Below are 22086 nucleotides of genomic sequence, written 5' to 3'. Positions count from 1 at the left end.
TGGCAGCCTGGGGCCTCAAGGGGACCTGTTAGGAGCTAGGGGCACAGGCTGGTGTGCTGACCCCCAGTGAGTGAGCTTTGGAATGGGGAGTGTCGTAGTAGTTCAAGGTCGCAGAGGAGAATAGGCCCCCACGTGGATTCCAGAGAAGAAAAAGGTGGGACAGTGCCAACGCCGGGGTTTAATTCTAAGTCTGAGAACAGGACTCATGGTGGGGGCGGGTGGTTCTGGAGCTGGGCCCTGGCCTCTGCTGGGCTGACCGTATTTGGGCGCCTGGCTGGGTCTACTTGGAGGTCCCCTTCTTGGTTTTGCTGGGCAGGAAGGCCTCTGACTGATGGAGGGGGGGCACTTTGACACCTTTCTGCTTCAGCTGATTATAGTAGTCGCTTCTCTCTGAGATAATTCTCTACACAAGAAACAACCATGGAGGTGGCCTTCCCAGTTCCTCACCTTGGCCTTGAGGCTGCTGTGCCCAGTTCATGCCAGCTGCCTGGGATACCACCCTCTCCTCCAGAGGGGCTCGCTGCAACAGGGGTGTGCTGGTAAATACTTACAACCGACTCTCCAGGGCTTTGTGGCGTTGCCAATTTCTGTGGTGGGAATACTCCCACGGCGGCTGATTTTCAGCCACGGAAGTGAAGTCACAGAACGCGGAGCTGGGGCAGGTGCACACCACCAGCCCACAGAAGCCTGCACTGAGTCCCCTCCTCGGCCCTCTCAGAGTTGTGAGGAACCCCAGACTCCAAGAGACCTTTGAGGTCGTCACATCTGTCCCTCAAGTCCCTTCTGTCCTGTGCAGAAGAAATGTTGTCCCCACCCCTCTTCCAGTCTCCTCTCTGGGCTGTTGCTAGTTTGTGTCAGGTTACAGCAAACAAGCAAAGGTGCTCTTCCCTGGCTACTGTGCAGTGGGTATACTCCCTCCATCCTCTGTCTTCCCTCTTCTCTTCCTCTTTCCCTCCCCTTCCTCCTCCCCTCCCCCAGGCAACAGTACCAAGGCCACAGAGATCTCTGCCCACATTACAGCTGTGCAGGAAAGGCACCATCTGGGGCCCACCCGCTCTGCAGAGGAAGGGAACCAGGCCCCATGAACGTGGGTGCTGGAAGGTCGTGGGCACACACTGGGGTTTAAGGGCAGCCCCAGAGGGCAAAGTGTGAGTCTTGGGACCAGAAGCAGCTGCTGGTAAGAGGTGACCCCTGCGTAGCTCATGGCCCCACACAGAGCCACAGCCAGTGCCTGACTCCCAGATCTCTGAGTCTCACGACACCTTGCAGGTAAGCATGCGCTCTCCATCAGAGGGAGGCACCTATGACTCAGAGAAGTGACTGTGTGACCCACAGCTGGTGGGTGGTGACCCCCTCATGCCCAGTGACCCCAAGGCCTGAATTATTTCTCCTACACCCTTCTACTTCTCCGAGGCCCCTGCTTGGGGACCCCTGGTCAGGAAGGAGCCCAGGAGGCTGTAGCCAGGATGGGAAGAGTCTGCGCCAGGACCCCGGATCAGTGGGTGGGGATACCAGCGGAGGGGACCAAGCTGGACAAAGCAGGGGGCTGGGCTCCTGCTGCGGGAGAGTCTTCGTGACCCGAGCGACTTGTCCCCTCTCCACAGCGCTCAGGATGGGTTGTGGTGGCTACTGCTGGTCTCTGATGCCCCTCCCCCTTTTTGCTGAGAGTGGGCAAGACTCCCATGCCATGCCCCCACCCACCTTAGGATGATTTGGTCTCCTCTGCCTGAGCAGAGAGAAAGGAGGGTCCTGGGGTCCAGGTGAATAGGTGACACAGCTAGCATGAGAACAGAGTCCCTTGAATCTAACCTAGGCCCCCACCCCACCCCCTACCCCAGCTGTGGCCTAGGGGGATGGGGCCCGGATGGAGGCAGCTGAGCTTAGGGGTGTACCTGCAGGGCTTCCAGGATGTCATTGTCAGATATCTCGTTGGCCAAGGACTTGGTCCCGGAGATGCTAAAGGTGGCCTGGATGATCTTATTCCTTAGCCTCTCGAGCTATGAGCAAAGGGACAACATCGTCACTCATCTTTGCCCAAGAAGGCACTTGGCCAGTGGGCTGCACCCCCCCAGCACTTTTTTTTTTTATAGGCCAGGAAGGAACAGCTCGCCCTCACTTTTCATGGCTTTAGAAACTGGAAACGGGGGCCGGAGAAGTCAATGTGGGCTGCCTGAGAGCTAGGAGCTGCCGGATCCAACCCCTGACCCTGCGCGGCCCAGCCCCAAAGCCCAAAGGCTCTTTGACACCACGTTGGCTTTTCTAATTGGAAAGTAAAACCTACCCACACACACACACATATTTTTAAACCAAGAAACCAAAATAGTACAGAAGCTGCACGTAACCCCTGGACCTTCCTCCGCTGCCCAGGGGAGTTGCAGTGAATGGACTTCCTGGCCCTTGGCGACACTCTCACTTTAGGCATTTAACAGTGTGCTGCTGGCCCTTCCTCCTTTCCATGCTGACTAGGAGGCGCCCGTGCCATGGACAGCAGCATTGAACCTGGCCCCTGCGCACAGACCCGGAAGGCGTTCCAGTCTTTTGCTGCCATGAAGATCCTTGTCTGCCTGTACACTGCAGCCACCTCCCCAGAGGTAGCTAATCATGCCTCCCAGGAAGCTACAGAGGAAATCTCTCCAATCTGCGCCCCAGGAGCCTCAGAAAGAAACCCCTGGAGTTATGCGGCACCATCAGCACCAGTTCCTCGGCCATAAACCCTGACGACACAGAGGTGCCCAATGGGAGCCGGGCCCGAAAGGCTCAGCCTTACCTCCGAGTGGAAGCACGTCCACACTGCCGCTTGGACAGGTTTAAGTAACAGCAGGAATGTCATGGGCCCCTGGCCTATGTGAGGAGTGGAATCCTTTCCTTCTTTCCAGTATTTATTGAGTGCCTACTTTGTACAAACATCGTGCCAAGTGCTGGAGGTCCTGAGGCCACAAGGGACTGGGCCTCTGTTCTGGGGGTGCCTCCCCAGGGTAGAAGTTGGCAGCTACCCAGGGTGTCCAGCCTCACTTCCCCACCCCCGTGGGGCCTCACCATCAGGCTTGGCGCCAGTTCCTGCTCACCCAGACTTAGCTTCAGAGTATTTCTTAGCTCAGCTTTCCAGGTTCTACCAGGTCAGTGCAGGCTGGTGTACCAATGGACACACCTAGACTGCCTCTGGTCTAATGCTTTCACCAGGACTACGGCTGGATCCCAAACTGTTTTATCAAGGGATACCAGGGGTGGGTGCTGCCATCTGACCCAGCCGGAAGGAGGCAGGCTCAGGCAGGAAAAAGAACACAGTTGGCATTCCTGCTGGGAACATGACTTCAGAAGCCTCCATACATGACCTTGACCTTTGCTTAATTTTGGATTCTAAATCAAGGTCAGGACCAGGCACGGTGGCTGATACCTGTATTTCCAACACTTCAGGAGGCCCAGGCAGGCAGGCGGCTGGGGCCCAGGAGTTTGAGACCAGTCTGGGCAACATAGTGAGACCGTTGCTACAAAAAGTTTCTAAAATTAGCTGGGTATGATGGCACATGCCTGTGGTCCCAGCTACTCAGGAGGTTGAGGTGGGATGATGATGGCTTGAGCCTGGGAGGCCGAGGCTGCAGTCAGCTGTTATCACCCCACTGCACCCCAGACTGGATGACAGAGAAAGACCCTGTCTCAAAAAAAAAAAAAAAAAAAAGGTCAGCTCTTTATTGATTTCCTTTTTGGCATGGGGCCTTCACAAGCAGGGTGCGTTCTGGCCTTGCTCGCGTTTAATATGACGCCCCAGTGAGGTCCTGCAGTTAAGACTGCCTGGTCCAAATCCCAGCACCACCGCAAAAAGCAGGTCTGGGGTCCAGGGGGACTGTTCATCCTTTCCTGCTTGTCTGTTAAGTGAGGATCATGATAACTACTTCATAGTTTGGTTAAAGGAGCCACATGACTTTGATACCAAGAAGGTACTTAGAATGGTGCCTGGCCCAGCAAGCACACCATGACTCAGAGAGGGGTTGACACCACCATTCCTCTCAATCCAGGCACCCTCCTCCTTTCCAGCCAGTGAGCCATCCCCTTCACAATGCAAGCCAAGACCTGCAGCCCTGCCCGCGGGGCTCTGCCCACCACTGCCATTGACGAATGCTTCTGGGGTGCTCTGTCACACCTTCACTCCATCCTCTACCCACGCTTCTTGAGCGTCAACTCTGTGTGGGTGCTGGTGTACACGGCAGAACCAGCCCGAGCCCCCGCGTACTCAGAGCCCAGTTCTACCTTGATGGGCGGTGGGCAGGGGCCCGGGTGCTTGGCCACCAGCTGCTGGGACAGACCCTCAGGAGGAGGGGCTGGGCGTACCCTGGACTGGGAGCTTTCCAGGGCCACGCGGACCTGCTGCTCTGCCTCCTGAATCATCTCCTTCTTGCTCTGCAAATCCTCCCGCAGCTGCTTCCACCTCTGCAGGTGGTTCTGGTCCAGTTCCACCTGCTCCTGCAGCTGGCTGACCTTGGTGTCCAACTCTGAGATGACATGGTCCCGCTTGGTGAGCTTTCTCTCCAGTTTCAACACTTGCTGGGGACATCCGGGGAGGACAAAGAGGTGGGGTCATTTCATCCAACCTGAGTACGTGTGATACCCATCCACTTTTTCCTAAAAGATGGCCGGCGGCCAGGTGCAGTGGCTCACGCCTGTAATCCCAGCACTTTGGGAAGCTGAGGCGGGTGGATCACGAGGTTAAGAGATCGAGACCAGCCTGACCAACATAGTGAAACCCTGTCTCTACTAAAAATACAAAAATTAGCTGGGCGTGGTGACGCATGCTGGTAGTCCCAGCTACTCAGGAGGTTGAGGCAGGAGAATCGCTTGAACCCGGGAGACGGAGGTTGCAGTGAGCTGAGATTGCACCACTGCACTCCAGCCTGGTGACAGAGCAGGACTCTGTCTCAAAAAAAAAAAAAAAAAAAAAAGGCCAGCAACTCTTGCTGGGTCCCTCCAGTCCAGTCTGGGCCCAGCGATTGCGAGGAGCTTTCTGTACGGACGTGGGGCCCAGAGATACGTCGAGTGGCATGCTACCTAAGTTAAGGGACTCTGGCTGGGCTGTGAAGATGCTCCAGCCCTGTCTTGCCCTTCACTGTGTTGGGACTTACAGCAAGAACAGTGGCCTGGCTGACCATTTAACGACACCCAGGCTGTCACCTGTCGGAGAAGCTGGTTGTCCTTCTCAATGAGCCCCATCATCTCTTGGTGTTTCTTATCTTCTCGGAGGTTGGAGAACTGGAAGGAGACAGAGGGGTTGGCATGGGGGTCTCCCAGGTTGAAATAACAGACTGAACACTGGCATCTAACTTTTTTCCTTCCCCAAAGCTCCCTAAAATAATGGCAGCGGGATTTCTACTGAAGGCAGGGAGAAGAGGAGAAGAAAGAGGACTAAAAATATTTTGGAGAGTTTGAAGATGGCTGAGTGGTATCTGACATCCCAGATCCAAAAAAGCCAAGTAGCCGGCAGTAGGGAAAGCAGAAAACAAGCCCAGCTCACACTTGAGTTCCTAAAGGTCTCAGACATTGTTGGTCCGGGTTCTTCTAAACATGGAGACTAAAATGAGGATGACTGGTGGAATGTTATTTCAGAAATGAAGAGCCCTAGGCCACGTGCGGTGACTCACACCTGTAATCCCAGCACTTTAGAAGGCTGAGGTGGGTGGATCACTTGAGCTCAAGAATTTGAGAGAAGCATGGGCAACATAGATCCTGTCTCTACAAAAAAATAAAAACATTGGTTGGGCGTGGTGGCATGCGCCTGTGGTCCCAGCTCCTCAGGAGGCTGAGATGAGAGGATCACCTGACCCTGGAGAGGCTGAGGCTGCAGTGAGCTGTGATCACACTACTGAACTCCAGCCTGGGTGACAGAGTGAGAACCCATCTCAGAAAAATAAAAATAATGAAAACAAAAGAAACTCTCCATTAAAATGCCAAAGCAAAGCACACTGCTCTGCCCAGGGAGCACGGAGTGGTCACCTGTGTGCTCAGAATCCAGTCAACTCGAACATTGGAGCAAAGCTCTCAGATGAATGAGAGACCAAAAGCCAACTTCAAAAGGGAACTTGTGACCAGGCGCGGTGGCTTACACCTGTAGTCCCAGCACTTTGGGAGGCCGAGGTGGGCGGATCATGAGGTCAGGAGATAGAGACCATCCTGGCTAACGTGATGAAACCCTGTCTCTACCAAAAATACAAAAAATTAGCCGGGTGTGGTGGCGGATGCCTGTAGTCCCAGCTACTCGGGAGGCTGAGGCAGGAGAATGGCATGAACCCGGGAGGCGGAGCTTGCAGTGAGCCAAGATCGCACCACTGCACTCCAGCCTGGGCGACAGAGCAAGACTCTGTCTCCAAAAAAATAAAATAAAATAAAAGGGAACTTGTAGGAAATAGGAGTGGTGCAAGAAGTTAGAAAACTAACACTATGATGAACACTGTCATTGAGGGAAGAGAAGATACTGCATTTGTGAAGCCAAACACGAGTGCGCTTCGAAAAATGAAAAATGGAGCATTCAGAGAACATCAGAGTAAACTATTAAAATGAAAACTCGGCCGGGCGTGGTGGCTCAAGCCTGTAATCCCAGCACTTTGGGAGGCCGAGACGGGCGGATCACGAGGTCAGGAGATCGAGACCATCCTGGCTAATACGCTGAAACCCCGTCTCTACTAAAAATACAAAAACTAGCCGGGCAAGGTGGCTGGCGCCTGTAGTCCCAGCTACTCGGGAGGCTGAGGCAGGAGAATGGCGTAAACCCAGGAGGCAGAGCTTGCAGTGAGCTGAGATCTGGCCACTGCACTCCAGTCCGGGCGACAGAGCGAGACTCCGTCTCAAAAAAAAAATAAATAAAAATAAAAAAAAATAAAAAAAAAAAAAAATAAAATGAAAACTCAAGAGCTGTTGATAAAGTTAAGGAAATCTTCAGAAAGTATCTGTAAAAGACAAGGAGACAAAAAGGAGGAGATAACAGGTAAAACAAGAGCAGGACAGGAGGTCCAATAGCCAAATAATTGAGAGAAGGACATGAAAAAACAATAAAACCAAAGAAAATTCCGGAGCTAAAGGACATGACTTTCCAGATGGCCCCTGAGTGCCCAGTACAACAGATGAAAATATGCCCGGCTGGGCGCGGTGGCTCAAGCCTGTAATCCCAGCACTTTGGGAGGCCGAGATGGGCGGATCATGAGGTCAGGAGATCGAGACCATCCTGGCTAACACAGTGAAACCCCGTCTCTACTAAAAAAATACAAAAACTAGCTGGGCGAGGTGGCGGGTGCCTGTAGTCCCAGCTACTCGGGAGGCTGAGGCAGGAGAATGGCGTGAACCCGGGAGGCGGAGCTTGCAGTGAGCTGAGATCCAGCCACTGCACTCCAGCCTGGGCGACAGAGCGAGACTCTGTCTCAACCAAAAAAAAAAAAAAGACGCCCTCGGCCGGGCGAGGTGCCTGTAATCCCAGCACTTTGGGAGGCCGAGACGGGCGGATCACAAGGTCAGGAGATGGAGACCATCCTGGCTAACACGGTGAAACCCTGTCTCTACTAAAAACACAAAAAATTAGCCGGGCGAGGTGGCGGCACCTGTAGTCCCAGCTACTCGGGAGGCTGAGGCAGGAGAATGGCGTAAACCCGGGAGGCGGAGCTTGCAGTGAGCTGAGCTGAGATCTGGCCACTGCACTCCAGCCTGGGCGACAGAGCCAGACTTCGTCTCAAAAAAAAAAAAAAAAAAAAAAAGAAAATACGCCCTCAATAAAGCATAACTCTGGGAGGTTTCAGATCACCTGGGACAAATATAGATCTTACAACTCTCCAGAGAGGAACAACCCTCCCACAAAGCACCATGAACGTCTTTGGACTTCTCATCAGCAAACCTGAAAACTGTAAGACGACAGAGGAATGCCTCTGTGATGCTGAAGGAAAATGGTTTCCAAACGGGAATGCTGTATCCAACCCAGATGTTGCAAGGGTGTACAGTCAGGATATTTGCCAATATATTGTGTCCTCAAAACTTTACCCCTTTCATCCTTTTTTTTTTTTTTTTTTTGAGGTGGCGTTTTGCTCTTGTCGCCCAGACTGGAGTGCAATGGCACAATCTCAGCTCACGGCAACCTCCTTCTCCTGGGTTCAAGTGATTCTCCTGCCTTGGCCTCCTGAGTAGCTGGGATTATAGGCACCCACCACCACACCCAGTTAATTTTTGTATTTTTAGTAGAGCCAGGGTTTCACCATGTTGGCCAGACTGGTCTTGAACTCCTGACCTGAGGTGATCCACTTGCCTCCGCCTCCCACAGTGCTCAGATTACAGGTGTGACCGTTCGCGCCTGGCCTCAGTCATCCTTTTTGATAAAACTACTGGAGGATGTGCTCCACCAGAAATAAGTGAACTGGGCAAGAAAGCAAAAGATATGGGATGCAGCTGTTTTCAAGTTGTGGTTTATGAATCTTAGTACTGTTCTGTAAAACTTATTTGAGTGTGTGTGTGTGTGAGAGACAAATAACTGTCCTAATGATGTCAGTGCAACATGATTGTGATAGAATGATATGGGGAGCAGGGTGGATGGAAAGGCTGCCCTTGTGTGTGCTGGGGGGTGGCAGGGGAGGAAAAAAGGAAGCATTAAATAATGTTAAGATGGAGAAAAATCTAGAACGGGCATTATGAACATGCTATTTAGAGATATGGAGATAGATTCATAAAGAATGTGCTGGAAGAATTTAAAATGATGCCTTAGGAGAGGGCAGATGAGAGGGAGGAGGTCAGAGGCTCCTGGTTTTCATGACAGGCCTCGTGGAACTATTTGATCCTTTAAGCGATGTGCATGAATAACTTTGATAAGAATAAAAACTTAAAACATTTAACAAAAACGACAAGAGTGGGCTCAGTGGAGTAGCAGTCTCTCTAAGCACAGAGAGAGCCTTCTCACCCCCAGGACTCAGGGGCCGGGAGATGCTTGAGGAGAGGCCAAGAGCACAGTGGCTCAGGAGACGGGGACACATGCTTCCAGCCCAGGGGCAGGGCAGGGCTGTGGCTGGACACATGAGCTTCAGCCTCCCACACACCTTGGGGAAGCCTGGCGGGGCCGCTGTCAGCCACACAACCCTGGGCCAGCTGCCTGGACGCCCCAGGCTCAAAGTCTCCATCAGTAGATGGGACGGGTGGCGCCTGCCCCGAGCTGCTGGGGGTTAATGAAATCTGGCCCATGCTCACGGAGCAGAGGCCGGTACTAAGCGCGCGGCCACCTTATCGGTCATGGCTTGTAGCTGCTGCTTCCGCTCTCGAAGCTCCTTCTGCAGTGTCTCATTTTCCCTATTGATCTTTCGCAGTTGGGATTCTTGGAAATCCAGTTGTTGTTGTAAAGACGCAATCACTCCTGGGTGCAGAGGCAGTGAACAAGAGCAAGCAGGGGCAATGAGGGACTGGAGAGGGCCGGGCCACCGCGCCAGCTGGGAGGGCTCTGCGAGCCTGGGTGAGGCTGCTGACACCTGCCCCTGCTCCAGCTCACTGATCAGAGCAGGCAGCGTCTGGGCGTCCCAGCTCCTGGGCCGGGACCTGCTGAGTGGCCAAAGCCCAGCCCCCCGCGAGGCCCTACCTGTTGCAAGGGAGTATCTGGTCCTGGTGGCCTCCAGGTTGGACTGGAAGTCCAGGATGACCTGCTCGTACTCCTCCAGCTGGGTCAGCAGCTCCTCCTCAAACGACTCGGCCAGGGAGGAAGCACTTCTCCTGGGGGTCTCCTCTTCCTCTGGCAGCTCCCTTTCCTCGGAGTCCTCATCCCTGTCCCCTTCCTCCTCTTCCTCCTCCTTGCGTCCCTCATGTATAGCCCCCAACTGGCTCACACCTCCCCTGGCACCCGTGTCCTCCGCCCCCTCAGGCTCCCCTTCCAGGCCCTCGTCCTCCTCGCCACCTCCCAGGTCCAGCTCCTTGCCCCTCTCCGGTGCTGCAGACTCCTCCTGCATCTGCGAGATGGGTAGGGCAGGGGCTAGGCAGGGCTGCGGGGCACCCCCAGGGTGGGGGACTCCAATGCTTATGGCAGGGGCACCGGGGAGGGCGCCTCCTTCCCGGCTGCTGCAGGGTCCAGGGAGCGGGAGAGCATCCTCCTGGCAAGGTCACCAACAATGGCCCAGGCACTGTGGCCTCAGTCATGGGTCCTCCCTCTGTCAGGAGACTGCACCTGACCTGTGACTTCAAGGGGTTAACAACCCACCCACCTCACCTCCTCCCCTGGAGTGGGGGCACCCCAGGTCAGGGCTGCAGTGGGGACACTTGGGGCCTGGGCCTCTTAGCTAAGCAATCTGGGTGGCTTCTGGGCCGGGGTCCCCCACTGCGTGCCCGCTCTCCAGGCAGCCCGCACCTGCTGCCAGTGCTGCAGCTCCTCCTCATCTCTGGAGAAGGCCTTCAGGAGGCTCAGCCTGCCCAGCTTCAGCGAAGCATCTGAGAGCCGCTCCTGCAAGATGCCCGGGGGACCCTCAGCTTTCCAGCCCCTCCTGCAGCACCCCAGGAACGGACCACTGCCTGTCCTGGAAGGGACAGTGGCCTTTCATGTCTGGGGAGGGGACCTGCATCCTCCTGCCAAGGGGCTGGGGGATGTGGGTGCTGTGGCAGTGGAGGGCACAGGAACCTGTGGATGGGTAACTCGGGGGGGCAGAGGGGTTCTAGGCAGCCCCAGAGCAGCCCCCGGCAAGTGGCCTTGCAGTAAAAGACAAGGCCTTGGAAGTCAGGGAGCCGGCCTTAGACACGCCCACAGTGCATGTCGTTGCCTGGGTGCCCCACCCTCAGACACCCACCCAGTAGCCTGGGAGGACGGAGAGTGGAAGCCCCTGGCTGACCACCTTTCCCTGCCCCTGCCCTGTGTGTCTAGGCAGCCTTCCCTTGAGGCATTTAGGGCATTTGGCATGGTCAGAGGCCTTCCCCTGGTCCCCGCTTCATCTCTGGCCCCCAGCATAAACTCAGGCTATCTCCTCAGGTATGAAAGAAATCAGGTCTTAGGAAGATCAGGTGACCACCGCTGGGCACAACACAGACCTGCCACATCCAGTCCTCTGCCCAGACCTAGAGGTGGGATAGCATCCCCACCCCACCCCCACCCCAACCCCATCCCCCACCTCACAGGGGGGCTCACAACCAGAGAGTAGGGAGAAGGGATTCCCGGCCAGGGCAGGGTAGTCCAAGCTACCACTGCCCACGATGCACACGGCCAGGCCTGGGGAATCCGCCTGCAGGGTGGCCTCCATGACCCAGGATTTCAGAGGTTAGCTCAGCTCTCGTTTTATAGATGAGGACCCTGAGCCCAGACAGCGCCATGCCTTGCCCCAGGCAGAAAGCAAGTCAGAAACCAGATGCAGGTGCCTAGACATCGGCTCACAGCTCTGATTTGTCATTTTGCGCCTCCATTCGCCTCTCCCCTGCTTGTTGCATCGGCTCACGGCTCTCATTTGTCATTTCGTGCCTCTGTTCGCTTCTCCCCTGCCTGTTGATCAGAACCCTGAGAACCGGTCCGCGTTCCAGTGAGGACATGGTAGGATCCAGGGGGCCTGGGGGTTTGCCAGGGGTCTGTGTGTCACCAGCAGTTTTGGATGCTTTGGAAACGACTGTCTTAGAGCTCTGCACTGTGCCCCGCTGGGGCTGGCTCACCCTCCTGCCTGGGGACATGGATGCCTCTTGGCCTTTGCCTTTGTGGAGGCATTTCAGCTGCATCTTCAGGGCCTCCCTCTCCTCCTGGAGCAGCAGGATCTCCTCGTCTTTCTTCTGAACCTGTATCTCCAGCTCGGACAGGCAGTGATCCTGGGCAGAAAACCAGGGGCAGTCCCCGTGGGCCATGCAGCCACACACTCTTCCCCCAACCTGCCTCCAGCCCACCCAGGAGGAGCATATCTGCTGTCCTGGGACCCCAAAACCCCATGGTCCTCGGGATTTCAAGATGTCTACTGCAGTAAAGAGCTAGCACTACACATCTGGAGAGCAAGATGTGCCAGCTCTTTACTGAGCCATGCCTGGCACCTCCAGCGCCTCTGCACCCATCCTAAGAGCAGATCCTAAACCCTCCTCCGAGGAGTTGCAAGGCAGCTTCCCTTTCGGACCTGGCCTGTGGTCTGTCCTTGCACCCCACTATACCACAGGACACCAGTCTTCTTTGGCAGGCCCCACACTTAACTGGCAATACCCTCCAAGCTTCCCTAGGGGCTTGCTGGGGAGCTCCTCAAACTTTTGTTCTCAGAATCTCAACTCCCTCAATTCTTCAAAATTAAAGACAAAAATAAAGATGTTTTCAGGCAAACAGAAACTGCAAGAATCTGTCACCAGCAGATCTGAACTTAGAGAAATACTAAAGGGAGTTCTTCAGGTGGGAGGAAAATGATCCCAACAGAATATTCTGGAAGGAAAGATAACTAGAAGGTCCCCTAAATGTTTGGAAAGTAAGTGATAGGCTTCTGTGTCGCCAATGGGTCAAAAAGAAATTACAAAGAAAGCTAGAAACTTTTTAAACTGAATGAAAATGAACATCTGGACACATCAAAGCTCGTGGGACGCAGTTAAAGTTGTGATTAACGACAAATTTACAGCCTTAAAATGCATATACCGGGAGGGCAATGGAAAACCAATGATCCAAGTATCTTTCTTAAGAATTCAGAAAAAGAACTAAAAATTAGGCCGGGCGCGGTGGCTCAAGCCTGTAATCCCAGCACTTTGGGAGGCCGAGACGGGTGGATCACGAGGTCAGGAGATCGAGAGCATCCTGGCTAACACGGTGAAACCCCGTCTCTACTAAAAAATAAAAAAAATTAGCCGGGCGAGGTGGCAGGCGTCTGTAGTCCCAGCTACTCGGGAGGCTGAGGCAGGAGAATGGCATAAACCCGGGAGGCGGAGCTTGCAGTGAGCTGAGATCCGGCCACTGCACTCCAGCCTGGGCGACAGAGCGAGACTCCGTCTCAAAAAAAAAAAAAAAAAAGAACTAAAAATTAATCCTACAGAAAGTAGAAGAAAAGGAATAAAGTTAGGTGCGAAAAGTTATGATATAGGAAGGGAGAGAGGAGCAAGTGGGAGAGAGAGGAGAGAAGGATAAAGCAAACGTGGCCACATTTAACATCTGGGGAATGGAAATGTACATGGGAATCTTTACAGTATGGATTCTTACCACTTTATGCCTGAAATACAAAGTTAAAGGGAAAAAATGTGCAGAAATCACATTTCATCACCCTGGTCATGGTCACCTGAGACACTCTCACATCTCAAAATAGTTCGAAGACTGCTGGAAAGGAGATCTGATTTCCTGTTAGAGCTGCTGAGTTTACACAATGCCAGCTGCAAACTTGTGGCAGGTGGCTCTCTTGCCACCAAATGAGAAGAGTTCATCTATGACAGCCCAGATGAAGGCAGAGATGAGATAAAGAAAAGCCTGATGAGCCCCTTGGAGCTCCTGGAGGCAGCCAAGCCTGCAGCCCTTCCCTTGGATGGTTCATGCAAATGACCTGGTAAATCTCCTCCCTGCTGCCTGCATGAATAACAACAGCGTATCTACCTGCATGAATAACAACAGCGTATCTGCCTGACTCTTGTCTAATGGTACACTCGGGCCATTTCTCAGAAATGCAATTGCTTGATTAAAGGGTAGGAACACTTTTAAAGCAGTGAAATCTCTAATAATGTACAGGTAGAGCAGCAGAAGTAAACAAAATGAATATCATGGACCCACAGGAGCAGGAGCTGGGACTGGCAAGCCCCCTTGTGTCTCCATTCAATCATATGACCCCCCCAGGTCTCTGTGCCCTGCATCAACTCGCCAACATTTTGTGACTCATGTCCATAATTTTCATCAAAACTTTATCAGCTTCAAAAGAATGCAGAGAAAGGAAACAGACACTAGAGAAAAATCAACAAAATCTAAAGCTGATTCAAAGAGAAGGTTATTAACATTGATAAAACTCCAGCGAGACCAATGGGGAAAAAGAGAAAGGAGGTACAAGGCAGCCATATTGGAAATGAGACAGAGGCTGTCCTTATGCTGCCCACGCTGCTGCATAAAGGATAGTAATTATCCTTGTACTATGTACAGCCTTAGGCTGATAAATTAAAAAGTTTATATGAAATAGATGCATTCCTAGAAAAACACAGAACACAAAACTGAAATGAGGAAAAAGATAACCTGGATATATTTTAAGGAATTGAATTTGTGATTTTTTTTTTTTTTTTTTTTTTGAGACAGAGTCTCACACTGTCGCCCAGGCTGGAGTGCAGTGGCTTGATCTCAGCTCACTGAAACCTCCTTTTCCTGGGTTCACGTGATTCTCCTGCCTCAGCCTCCCAAGTAGCTGGGATTACTGGCACCCGCCACCATGCCCAGCTAATTTTTCTTTTTTTTTGTATTTTTAGTACAGATGGGGTTTCACTATGTTGGCCAGGCTGGTCTTGAACTCCTGACCTCGTGATCCGCCCGCCTCAGCCTCCCAAAGTGCTGGGATTACAAGGGTGAGCCACTGTGCCTGACCTAATTTGTGATTTTTAAAAGTGCTCCTGCAGGGGCCCAGTGCGGTGGCTCACACCTGCTATCCCAGCACTTTGGGAGGCTGAGGCAAGAGGATCACTTGAGCTCAGGAGTTCCAGGCAAACCCAAGCAATATGGAGAGACCTCGTCTCTACAAAAAAAATGAAAAAAGTTAATGGGCATGGTGGCATGTGCCTGTGGTCCCTGCTATTCGAGAGGCTGACGTGGGAAGATTGCTTGAACCCTAGGAGGTCAAGGCTGCAGTAAGCTGGGATCACTCCACTGCACTCCAACCTGGGTGACAAAGTGAGACCTTGTCTCATAATAAATAAAATAAATTAATTAAAAACTAAAAGTGCCCCTTTAGATGGAGCCCACAGTGAGCTCTGATCGTGCCATTGCACTCCAGCCTGGGCAACAGAATGAGACCCTTTCTCTAAATAAATAAAGGCCGGGCGCGGCGGCTCACCCTGTCATCCCAGCACTGTGGGAGGCCGAGGCGGGCAGATCACGAGGTCAAGAGATTGAGACCATCCTGGCCGACATGCTGAAACCCCGTCTCTACTAGAAATACAAAAATTAGCTGGGTGTAGTGGCGCGTGCCTGTAATCCCAGCTACTTGGGAGGCTGAGGCAGGAGAACTGCTTGAACCCGGGAGGCAGGGGTAGCAGCGAGCTGAGATGGCGCCCCTGCACTCCAGCCTGGTGACAGAGCGAGACTCCGTCTCAAAAATAAATTAATTAATTAATAAAATAAGAGTTATCCTGTGAGGAGTCTCCAGACACAGACTCCTTCAATGGCGAATTCTTCAGAATTTAAGGCAGAAGCGGCATCAGTCTTATACAAACTCTTACAGAGAATAGAAAAAGAAACAAGGTGCCGGGTGCAGTGGTGCTCCCAGCACTTTGGGGGGCCAAGATGGGTGGATCACTTGAGCCCAGGAGTTCCAGACCTGCCTGGGCAACTTGGGGAAACCCCGTTTCTACAAAATACAAAAGTAGCCAGGTGTGGTGGCGCACACCTGTAGTCCCAGCTACTTGGGAGGCTGAAGTGGGAGGACTGCTTGGGCTCTGGGAGGTCAAGGCTGCAGTGTGCTGGGATCACACCACCACACTCCAGCCTGGGTGACAGAGCGAGACCCTGTCTCAAATAATAATAATAATAATGATGATGATGAAAAGAAATAAAAAGAAAAAAAGTAACTGTTTTCCAGCCTTTTCTTTCATTTTAATGAAGCCAGAATAACTTTGATACTAAGATTTGATGAGGGAATTACAAGACAGTGAAAATAGAGGTCAGTCTTTCTTATAAATAGAGATTTTTAAAATGACACTACAATGAATCAACTTGTACATAAATCAAGCTGGTTATTCCTGTTATGATTTTTATTTAGAATACATTCTCTGAAGTAGACTCTGTGGGTGCAAAGATGTGTGAATGGCTGGAGGTCATGCCTGCCAGTGAGTCTGAGTTCCATGCCGGCATAACTGCCACCCACTGGGGTGAGGATGGACAGGAGTGAGGAGCTTTGTCAAAGCAGGGGGTCTGGAGGTCATTTTAGGCCATGGGGACCTGCTTGATGCAGCTAACCAGATACTAGAACCAGAGCCTGTCAGGGGCAGGGCTGTCCTCCCAGCCGGAAGCAGAGCGAGGGAGTAGGGAACTGGGATTTGCACCCTCTCCGCCGGTACCTTCTCATGGATGACTGAAAGGTACCAGGGCATCCTCTTTCTCGAGCAGCTCTGGGATGCGACTGAGCTGCTGGTGACCGGACTCAAAGTCTGGGATTTGCTCTTCTTCCTCAAGTAATTGAACTCGCAGGCGCTCTTACTGAAGGGAAGGAGGTGCCCTGTGGCGACAGCAGAGACCGAATGAGAAACAAGACCCTTCCCTGCCGAGCTCCTCTGGCCTCTTGGATGACGATGTCCACCCTTCTGAGACTTCCCTCGGAAACCCCTGTCTGCCCAGACGGACTCCGATCTGTCTCCTAGCTCTTGTCACTTCACTTTGAGGACACAGTGTGATGCTGCTGTGAACACGATGGGGCGCCCACACCCAGCTCAGTGCGTGTGCTGAGGGAGTGAAGGACGGTGTGGAAGCTCCGGCTGAGACACCCAGGACAGAGCAGCCAGAGCTGGGAGTCAGAACAAGGGGGTCATCCTGATGCTGTCCCTGCACACCTGGTTGCTTGTCCCCTCCTGGGGCCTTAGTTTCCCTACCTTTTTTTTTTTTTTCTTTTTGAGATGGAGTCTCACTCTGTCTCCCAAGCTGGAGTGCAATGGCACAATTTCAACTCACTGTAACCTCAGCCTACCAAATTCAAGCAATTCTCTGCCTCAGCCTCCCGAGTAGCTGGGATTACAGGCACCCGCCACCATGCCCAGCTAATTTTTTTTTTTTTTTTTGTATTTTTAGTAGAGACGGGGTTTCACCAGCTTGGCCAGGCAGGTCTTGAACTCCTGACCTCGTGATCCACCCACCTCGGCCTCCCAAAGTGCTGGGATTACAGGCGTGAGCCACTGCACCCAGCCCAGTTTCTCCATCTTTAAACTGAGGGGAGGGAGGGGATTCTCCACCTTCCTGAGCCTAAGGGCAGCTGGTCACTGCAGACTCTAGGTTTCCTCCAATTAAGGCAAGAAAGGAAACTCCGTGCTGTGAATTTCCTCTTGGTAAATGGAAACAGGCACACCTGTCTGCGGGAACAGTGTCCTGAGGGGTCTCTACCCACAGTGAGGGATGCACCCATCAGCCTCTGGGTAAGGGCCGAGGGGACAAAACTTTCAACTATGATTTTTCCTAAAGACAAGGGGCCATGGTCCTGGGGGGACTGCAGCCTAAGCTGTCAGGCAAGGCAGGGCTAGTTCTGCATAAGGGAGCCCGGGGGCCTTTCTGTGTGACTCCTCAGGAGGCAGGCAGTCCTGGAAGGGAATTCCACATGGCATAAGCAGCAACCCTGCAAGAAGCAGGCCTCGAGCTCAGGGGCCCAGCAGGTGCAGGCAGAGGCCCTAGGGGCTCCCTCACCATCCAGGTTCGTATCCGAACCCTGCCTGGCCAAGAGCAGGTCCCGGGTGCCCCTCCAGGTCTCTGAGCTGTTGTCAATCTCCCCGGACAAATCGGCCTCGGTGGGTGAACCTGCAGAGTGTTAAAGATGCCATCTGGTGACTGCTGTGGTCTCATCTCCCCAAGAACTCCAGGGCAGACTCTTATTTATCCTTAAGTACCAGGTAGGGGCACAGGTAGCCTTTTTTAATGGATGCATGGGACTGAGCAAGGGGCTGAACCAAAGGGTGGGCTTCATCCCCCTGCCTGCCTTGGTGTCTCCGCCTCAACAGACCCGAGTGTGGCTGAATTTCTCTAGTTGATGCCCCCTGTCCCCTGGAGGGCAGACCCCACTTTCCTTCGGTAAAAACATGCCCTCCTAAAGGTCGAACAGAAGCTCCCCCACCTCCAGACCAGCCCATCCAAGGCAGACCCTGTTTCCCCTAAACCATCACAAAGCGCCCCAATGGCAACTGCCTATGAGCAGTATGTAGACGCAGACCCCACGCCCAGGACACCGTGCGGCCCCTCAGCCTCCCCAGAGACCTGCCCACAACAATCCCTGGTTCTGGAGCCCTGGCCGCTGTGGAGACCCTCTTGCTGAGGCGGAGGGGGGCCTGAAGCCTAGAAAGGTGGGGGCCCTGCTTCTGCCTGATGCCGGCTGAGATTCGTGGACAGCATGGGACCCCCTCCCCACAACCCCCACCTTGGCTTGGCTACTGGTCACAGGAATTAAGCTCAAGCTCGCCATCCCTAAGAATGGTGTCTTGTGTGGGGACATGGAACCAGTCCAGGTCCAGGAGCAGATGCTGGGATAAAGCCTTGGCTCTGGGCAGCGTCCCCCAGGTGACCACGGAGCTCGGCAGCTGCCTGCTCTGAGCCTCCTGTTCTCCTCAGAGCAGTGAGGGTTGGACCGGACAGCTGCTGGGGCTCCCCAGGGGCACTGTCCCTAACCAGCTATCTGGCTTTATGGGATTCTTTCCTGAAGCTTCCAGAATCTTCAACCATCTCCCCTCCCCTAGCCCCTGACCCTACTGAATTGTTAGTGGGTGAGACAATAGAAAAGCAAGAAGTCTGGGGAGACAAATCATAATGACAGTGGCCAGGAGAAGCGGGCCTCCCTCCACCTGCAGCCTCACTGCTGCCCTGGCTCCCTGCGCACAGAGCAGATTTCAAAAGCAGCAGCTGGGGCCACCGTGGAGGCCAACTCTGGTGGCTGCTCGCAGACTGAAGGGTGCAGCAAGTCCTCCCCCGGCCCCTCGACTCTGACAGGCAGTTTCACAGGCGGCCCTGGTGGGGGGCTCTTACCACAGTGGGACATGGATGTGGCCCTGGTGCTGAACTGGGGGCAGTCAGGACGCCTGGGGAAGACCCTTGGAAGTTCCTCCATTTTGGACATGAAGCTGGTGAGGCTGGTGGCATCCTTGGGTTCACTCTGGCAGAGCAGAGAAAATAAGACAGGTGCAGAAGGCCCCTGACTCTAGGCCAGCCCATCCAAGGGCAGACCCTGCTTCCCTAAACCATCACCAATCACCCCAATGGCAAGTGCCTATGACCAGTATGTGAACGCAGATCCCTGCCCAGGTGCCTATGAGCAGTATGTGGACGCAGATCCCCGCCCAGGACACCGTGCCGCCCCTCAGGCCTCCCCAGAGACCTGCCCACAACAACCCCCTGGTTCTGGAGCTCTGGCTGCCCACCGAGGGCCTGTTGGGGACCCTGAGGGCTAGACAGATGGGGTCCTGCTTCTGCCTGGAATCCAGCACTTTGGGAGGCCAAGGTGGGCAGATCACCTGAGGTTGGGAGTTCGAGACCAGCCTGACCAACATGGAGAAACCCTGTCTCTATCAAAAACACACACACACACACACACACAAACACACACACACAAAGTTATCCAGGTGTCGTGGCACATGCTTGTAATCCCAGCTACTTGAGAGGCTGAGACTGGAGAATCACTTGAACCCGGGAGGCAGAGGTTGTGGATCCGAGATCATGCCATTGCACTCCAGCCTGGGTGACAAGATTGAAACTCCATCTCAAAAAAAAAAGAAGAAAAAAGAAAAAAGAAACCACAGTCCACTAGGTCCAGGCAATGCATTCACCCAGGAAGCTGCCAGGAGCCGGGGTGACCATCTCCGGCTCCCCTAATACACGGTGGCACAGTGTACCTGTCTGGCTGAGGTCCCCTTCCACATTTTCTCCCCTTCACTCTCCTTTTCAAGATGCACGTCGGGAGTCTTGGGGCAAACTATGCATCTTCTCCCCTTGGCCAACCAGAGCACCAGAAGCCAAGGTCTGCAAGAGGGGAGGACCGGCCAAAGCAGCTAACCCAGAAGAAGCCAGTGGCACGTGGGGACTAAGGCACCAGGCCCTTCAGAAAGGGAGAGGACCTCAGGGCTCTTTCCACCACTAGCACTCAATTCGCTGCCTGCCTGGACTCCCCCTTTGGTAACCCATCACCAGAAGGCCTGTGGAATGCTTTGTGGGCTGACAGCTCTATGGGTCCTTGAGGAGGAGGAGAAGCAGGTCACCTCAAGGCCCGTGGCAGCCCTCCTCCCAGGACCCCATACCGTCTTCCTGTAGTAGCGGCTGATGGTCTGGACTGACTTGCTGAGCGTGCGTGGCTTTTGGTGCAGTTTCCATTCTGGGCACTGGGCGTCCCGGCTGGCCATGTTCTGGAGGAGCATCAGGCCCCTGGCCATCGAGCTGGACATCAAACTGTGCCTCTCAGATGGGCTGGCCTTCTTAGGTAACATCAGGCAAAGACCAAGTGAGCTTTGCTGCCTGAACGTGGACCTGAATGAGGACAGGCCCAGCTATTCCTGTGGATCTCTCTTCAGCCTGGCTTGGGGTGTTGAGGGGAAAATGGCCTCGAACATGAACCTGCTAGCTGGTCCAGTGGGAGGAGATCGGCTTCCAGAGCTCCAGGTCCTATAGGCTCCTGGGAGCAGTGGTGGCATCACAGATGTCTCCATAGAAACCGTTATGCAGAGGCCGGGCGCGGTCGGTGGCTCAAGCCTGTAATCCCAGCACTTTGGGAGGCCGAGATGGGTGGATCACGAGGTCAGGAGATCGAAACCATCCTGGCTAACACGGGGAAACCCCCCCCTACTAAAAAATACAAAAAACTAGCCAGGCGAGGTGGCGGGCGCCTGTAGTCCCAGCTACTCGGGAGGCTGAGGCAGGAGAATGGCGTAAACCCAGGAGGCGGATCTTGCAGTGAGCTGAGATCCGGCCACTGCATTCCAGCCTGGGCGATACAGTGAGACTCCATCTCAAAAAAAAAAAAAAAAAGAAACCGTTATGCAGCAAAAGGGACCCACGGCTGGATGCGCTGGAGGCCAGTGCTGTGACATCAGGTTTTTGAGAAGAGCAAAGCTCAATACTGAAGGTTGGCTTCTGGGCTGGGTGTGGTGGCTCAATCCTGTAATCCCAGCACTTTGGGAGGCCCAGGTGGGAGGAATGCTTGAACCCAGGAGTTAATTTTTTTTTTTTTTTAAATTAGCCAGGCATGGTGGCACGCACCTGTAGTCCCAGCTCCTCAGGAGGCTGAGGTGAGAGGATCACCTGAGCCTGGGGAGGTCGAGGTTGCAGTGAGCTGTGTTTGCGTCACTGCACTCCAGCCTGGGCTACAGAGTGAGACCCCAGCTCAAAAAAAAAAAAAAAAAGAAAGAAAGAAAAGAAAAGGAAAAAAGAAAAGTCAGCTCCCAAGGACACAGGAGTCCAGCTCAAATCTGTCTCCACGTGCTGGCTTGAAGACAGTAATTGTATTAGAAAAGGTTTAGGGGGTGGGTTCTGGGATTAGAACCATTTGGCTAAGAAATTCCTGGAAGAGAGAGAGAGAAATCTGGCTCCCTGGGAATGATTTTCCAGGCTTCAAATGCCTACCTCAGGACATCTTTTTTTTTTTGAGACGGAGTCTCGCTCTGTCGCCCAAGCTGGAGTGCAGTGGCCGGATCTCAGCTCACTGCAAGCTCCGCCTCCCGGGTTCACGCCATTCTCCTGCCTCAGCCTCCCGAGTAGCTGGGACTACAGGCGCCCGCCACCTCACCCGGCTAGTTTTTTGTACTTTTTAGTAGAGACAGGGTTTCACTGTGTTAGTCAGGATGGTCTCGATCTCCTGACCTTGTGATCCGCCCACCTCGGCCTCCCAAAGTGCTGGGATTACAGGCTTGAGCCACCGCGCCCGGCCTCAGGACATCTTTAAGGAGAGAAAGACAAAACCCCTACTTTCAGAAGCCTTGATTGGGGTCTGAGTGAAAAGAAAGGCTTCTCTGCTTGCTGACTGAAGGACATTTGAAGGGAGCCTGCCCCTCCACACCTGTGGGTATTTCTCGTCAGGTGAAGATGAGAGGCTGAGAAAAGAAATAAGACACAGAGACAAAGTATAGAGAAAGAACAGTGGGCCCAGGGGACTGGCACACTCAGCATGCAAGGACCTGCACTGGCGCTGGTCTCTGAGTTCCTTCAGTATTTATGGATCCCTGTTTTTACTATCTTGGTGAGGGGAGTGTGGCAGGGCAACAGGGTTATGGTGAGGAGAAGGTCAGCAGGGAAACATGTGAGCAAAGGAA

At 53.6% G+C, this 22086-nt stretch overlaps 1 protein-coding gene across 1 annotated transcript; it reads right to left on the bottom strand.

Moving 5' to 3' along the window:
• Positions 1-158: 158 nt before the first annotated feature.
• Positions 159-20475, bottom strand: CCDC27 (coiled-coil domain containing 27). Its single transcript, XM_033195897.1, has 12 exons — positions 20083-20475; positions 18818-18944; positions 17492-17602; positions 16162-16319; positions 11623-11772; positions 10343-10435; positions 9584-10088; positions 9234-9364; positions 5164-5241; positions 4327-4539; positions 1893-1997; positions 159-403 (listed from the first exon to the last, which is right to left on the bottom strand). Exons 1-12 carry the CDS (start codon positions 20266-20268, stop codon positions 281-283), a joined length of 1980 nt encoding a protein of 659 aa, XP_033051788.1. The 5' UTR covers positions 20269-20475; the 3' UTR covers positions 159-280.
• Positions 20476-22086: the final 1611 nt, after the last annotated feature.

The sequence above is a fragment of the Trachypithecus francoisi genome, unplaced genomic scaffold (genome assembly GCF_009764315.1).
Source record: "Trachypithecus francoisi isolate TF-2019V2 unplaced genomic scaffold, Tfra_2.0 Contig01621, whole genome shotgun sequence".
NCBI lineage: Eukaryota > Metazoa > Chordata > Mammalia > Primates > Cercopithecidae > Trachypithecus > Trachypithecus francoisi.
The sequence above is the reverse complement of the archived record's forward strand: the minus strand, read 5'-3'. Positions and strand labels throughout refer to the sequence as shown.